Source organism: Pygocentrus nattereri, chromosome 20 (genome assembly GCF_015220715.1).
Source record: "Pygocentrus nattereri isolate fPygNat1 chromosome 20, fPygNat1.pri, whole genome shotgun sequence".
In the NCBI taxonomy this organism is placed as follows: Eukaryota; Metazoa; Chordata; class Actinopteri; order Characiformes; family Serrasalmidae; genus Pygocentrus; species Pygocentrus nattereri.
This window is the reverse complement of record NC_051230.1, coordinates 33,392,138-33,397,529: the sequence shown is the minus strand read 5'-3', so window position 1 is coordinate 33,397,529 and position 5,392 is coordinate 33,392,138. Positions and strand designations below refer to the sequence as shown.

Below are 5,392 nucleotides of genomic sequence, written 5' to 3'. Positions count from 1 at the left end.
GGTTGAGTGCTTTGCTTGAGGACCCAACAGTGACAGCCAAGTGCATCTCTACCTAGAACCCACAACCCTGAGATCAATCACACTGGGCTCTAACTACTTAGCCACCACTGCCCTGCCAGAGCAAAACCTTGCTTTTATTGTTTTTCACTTGTTGTTGCACAGATGTTAATTAGTAATATAAGACTTCGGGGAAAAAAACAGTAGTTAAAAAATAATTCTTCACAAAAATAAAAGCAAACAATAATGTTCTCTTAGTTGGCTACATCACTTGGTACTGGTTATATCTATTCCACTGTTCAGTGTTGCTTCTAGGCACCTCACATATTCATGCAATTTCTCATAACTTAAAAGCCATTTATATGATATTGATGATCAATCAGGAACATCACACCCCACAGATATGAATCATATCTTGGATGGATGAAAAATGATGCATGCTTTTATGCTTTTCTGTGGGGAACTGTCCAGTGTCATCCACATGATGAAATATACTGGACAAATAATGTTAAAATACCCACCAAGACATATGTTGACTAAGTAAAAGCATTTTACTGGTTTATTCTAATTTCATTTTAAATCCTTTTATTGGCAAGAATTACACATGAATTCATTGTAAAGTGAGGACATTGGGTGTGTTGCCCTGAGGCAACATCATGCATTAATCATTAGTATTTTCTACATTTAAACTGTATGTTAAAACGAGCGTTATTTTTTTATTGTATTGTGTATGCGCTGCTTCAGTGCTGACAGCTCTGAGTGTGCTCACCTGTAGTCTGGTTGAAGCGCTGCATTGCCGTAGCCATGTTAACTTTGAAGGTCGCCTGATGATCCTGACTAATCTGGGTCTCTCTGGTCCAGTAATCTGGAGCATCAGCATCAACCTTCGTTATCCATTCTGTCTTGGAGATCATCTTCCTGATGTTGCTGTCATAGTAGCCAATCTGCTCTCCATCCACCTGACCAACCACAGTGAACTCTGGGAAGTTTATTCCCGGAGTTACTGCAGTGTAGAGGTACTGCAGAAAGTGGGAGCCTGTGAGGTAAAAAAAACAATGTTTAAAAACATATAAATTAAATTTAAAGTGAATTGTTGGTTTTTCTAGGTATTTTATCATTTATCATTGATAGACTTTGAGGAGAAAAAGAGTTTATATACATTTAAACTGTTTCCCTTAATGTATGGTTTCCTTTTAAACTCTAAAAATGTGAAGCAAAACCACAAAATGTTATATTTTAGTGCTTTTTCAAATTCCATGTTTTGTAAAATATATGAATTTAAATAATTAGCTGGAAATATTTCTTCCAGGTCGAGGCCCAGCATGTCACCTGTATATAACCTAAACAAACAAACTCTTTGTGGCTTTTGGTCTGAGTGGCTTCCAAAACATCTGTTTCCCTCCATTCATGAGTCATTTCATTAATATCACTTGTGGTCATGTAGCGTAACGGGTTTAGTCTTCCTGTAAATTCTTGTCCGGAGACCGGCCTACAGTCTCCAGACAAACTCATAATAACCCTCACAGTCTAGTCCTCAGATACACTGTGTTGTAGCACATCTCACTCTGAATTATTAACACTTCCACTGTAAATGGCCTAAAAACGGTCTTACATTAACCAATTTCAGTTAATTAGTTTCATTAACATTGGCTTTTTAAAGGGGAATTCCAGTTTTCCAAACTTACATGCATAATTCAATAAATCTACAAGCCTTCTGAGTTTAATATGGAACTTTGATGATGGTAAAATAGTGGAAAATGTGAAAAAGATGAGCTTTCTGTGAGGGAGCTTTTAGAGGTGGATGTCTGGTTCCTATCACCACCACTGTGAACATTTCTGATTGTAAGTTTCTCTAGAACAGAGCGTTTCACACCAAACCACTCTGAACGACTCTGCTTACATCTTAAACAGTTAAATACACAGAAAAGCAGGTAAATTGGGGGAATTCCCCTGTACAAACAGTCTTCGAGCTGCACAGCGTACAGTGAGGAAATGAGGACAAAACCTCACAAAAGACTGGGAGGGACACTGAAACAAGGACAAAACATACAAATGTACAGTTGAAAACGGTGTTTTACACTCGTGTCATTGTTTGATAAATGGACACTTTCCATTTCATTTTACAGGGATATAACAGTAAATAAACTCAGAGAAAAATGGAAAATTCTAGTGAGTTTTATTTTAGTTCTTTGTTAGTTGTCATTCTCACTGCAGCAATACAGCAATTTTAAGCATAGTTTAAAGATACATTGTTAGTAAAAGTATTCATATTCATATGTTATATAATAAATAATATAATTGTGAAAGCAGCTGATTTGTCAGCATCTGTCAGTTGATTCATTAAGTTTGTTGTGTAAGTTAATGGTAAGCCCATCAAAGCTTTTACAAACTCTGTAAAACAACCGATTAGATACAGATTAGATTTTATACACCCACCAGACTCAAAGCACAAAAAGAGATAGAAGAAATAGAATGAAGCCATTTCTGTCATTTATTATCAGAAAATTACGTTATGAGGCAAAATAGTCCCCAAAGATGCCATTTCCCATCATCAACATGCCAAATAAGCTCAGAAGACTCGTGTAGGTTCTCTGGTGGTTCTAGATGGTAAATAAAATGTCTATATTTGTGTTGTGACCCCTGGTTCCCATCACCACCACTGTAAAGAAAATAATCTGAGCCATTTCATACCAAACCACTTTGAACCGTTCTGTTTACAGCTCAAATACCGTATGAAGCATTGCAGTCTCAATGGACAAACACTGGCAGTAGAGGGTCGTACTGATGAGCTCAGTGATTTTAAACATGACACTGTCATAGGATGCCACCTATGCCACAAGTCAGTTTGTGAAATTTCTGTCCTGCTAGATCTGCCCCAGACAACTGTAAGTGCAACAACAGCTCAGCTACGAAGCGGTAGACCACGCAAATTTACAGAGTGGGGCTGCCAAGTGCTGAAGTCCAAATTGCCTCTGGACGGTTCATGAAATGGGTTTCCATGGAGCAGTTAGATAAAAGCCAAAGTCCACAATGCCAAGCGTCGGATGGTGTAAAGCACACCGGCACTGGAATGGAGAAGTATAAATGTATTCTGTGGAGTGATGGATCACACTTCTCCATCTGTCAGTCTGATGGACGAGTCTGGGTTAGGCAAATGTCAGGAGAACGTGACCTGCCTGACTGCACTGTGCCAGGTGTAAAGTTTGGTGGAGGAGGGATGATGCTATGGGGTTGTTTTTCAGGAGTTGGGCTCGGCCCCTTAGTTCCAGTGAAGGGAAATCTTAATGCTTCAGCACCAAGACATTTTGGACAATTGTACACTTCAAACTTTGTAGGAACAGTTTGGGGAAGAACCTTTTCTGTTTGTTCCAGCATGACTGAGCCTCAGTGCACAAAGCAACGCCCATAAAGCCCTGACCTCAACCCCATCCAGCACGTTTGGGAGGAACTAAAATGTAGGCTGTGAGCCAGACCCTCTCGTCCAACATCAGGGTCTGACCTCACAAATGCTCTTCTAGATGAATGGACAAAGATTCCCACAGACAGATGCCAAAATCTTGTAGAAAGCTTCGCAGAAGAGTGGATGCTGTTACAACTGCAAAGGGGGACCAACTTCATATTAATGCCTGTGGATTTATAATGAGATTCAATTAAGCTCCTGTAGGTGTGATGCTTTTGGTCTGAGTGGCTTCCAAAACATCTGTTTCCCTCCCTCCCTGAGTCATTTCATTAATATCACTTGTGGTCATGTAGCCTAATTTGACTAAATCAGAAGCCATTTGAGCAGATCCCAACATTTTTCAGTGTATTGCAGCATTAAATTAAAATTTTTTATTTACAAAAATGCAGTTAAGTTGGTCAGTCAAAATATTGGAAATCTTTTCTTTGTGTTTTTGTCAGTTAAATAAAGCGAAATAACAAATCACAGATTCTTGATTTGATCACATTTCACAAAATGTCTTCATTTTATAAATAAACAATTTACTTTTTGTAATCCCAGGTCCTGTAGCCTCACCCCCGCCCAGCCAATCTCTAGAGAACTTTGTTATTTATTATATAGGAGCTGTTTAAACAACTAAAGTGAACTCACCTGCTGAAGCCAGATGAACACTGAGTGCTAGAAAAAGGAGAGACTTCATGATTTTCTCTATCTGAATGTGGATTAATCGGCTCAGCCAGAGTTTCACAGCACTCAGCTCTAAGAGTGTGAGAGATTTACAGGAAGAGGGTCACTTCCGCCCCCCTTATTCAGACAGTATTAACTATCTGAACTGGTAACTGGTTTAGTCTTCCTGTACACTCTTGCCCAAATGTGGTTAAATCTGCAGCTCTTTGCCTAGTTTGAAACCTCAAACCTCACACAAGACTGTGAGGGAAAATGTGGACAAATCTGCAGCTCTTTGCCTAGTTTGAAACCTCAAACCTCACACAAGACTGTGAGGGAAAATCTGGATAAATCTGCAGCTCTTTGCCTAGTTTGAAACCTCAAACCTCACACAAGACTGTGAGGGAAAATGTGGATAAATCTGCAGCTCTTTGCCTAGTTTGAAACCTCAAACCTCACACAAGACTGTGAGGGAAAATCTGGATAAATCTGCAGCTCTTTGCCTAGTTTGAAACCTCAAACCTCACACAAGACTGTGAGGGAAAATGTGGATAAATCTGCAGCTCTTTGCCTAGTTTGAAACATCAAACCTCACACAAGACTGTGAGGGAAACTGAAACAAGGACAAAACATCTCTTCTAGATGAATGGACAAAAATTCCCACAGACAGATGCCAAAATCTTGTAGAAAGCTTCGCAGAAGAGTGGATGCTGTTACAACTGCAGAGGGGGACCAACTTCATATTAATGCCTGTGGATTTATAATGAGATTCAATTAAGCTCCTGTAGGTGTGATGTGTAGGTATGCCAAATGTATATTAGCAAATATGAATTTCCCTTACATTAAATTTATGTCACATATATGTCACAAACTTATTTGAAGTTGGCCACTTTCAAATATGGGGGCACATATATCAACATATATAAACATATGTGCACCACACATATTTAATGATATATGATAGTAAACATCTTAATCTTACACAGATGATATATATTACTCTCATATGCTTCCTTCATGTTTAATATACGTTCCTATGCTGATGCTTCATGTATGTTGCTGGTGTATTTCCTATTGATTTTCTGCTTTTAAAAAAGCTTTACATTTTTGAAAATACCATTCATTTTTCTCAAAGACAAATCTAGCTCAGGCCTACAGTTTCTAATCTAATGACAGTGACCACAGAATGTGAGATTTGTATTACATTACTGCAGGCCTATATATCAGGACTATAAGCTAATATTACAGTAATTTAGACCTATATAAAACCACTTTGAGGTTATAGTGTAT

At 38.5% G+C, this 5,392-nt stretch overlaps 1 protein-coding gene across 1 annotated transcript in view; it reads right to left on the bottom strand.

The window, feature by feature from the left end:
• Positions 1–4,178, bottom strand: part of LOC119261824 (H-2 class I histocompatibility antigen, Q9 alpha chain-like) — a 9,957-nt gene extending 5,779 nt beyond the window's left edge. The window contains exons 1-2 of the mRNA XM_037531598.1: positions 4,088–4,178; positions 767–1,033 (exon numbers count right to left, since the gene is read on the bottom strand). Of these exons, the coding sequence (XP_037387495.1) occupies positions 767–1,033; positions 4,088–4,136 (316 nt within the window). The 5' untranslated portion in view covers positions 4,137–4,178. The remainder of the gene's footprint in view (positions 1–766; positions 1,034–4,087) is intronic.
• Positions 4,179–5,392: the final 1,214 nt, after the last annotated feature.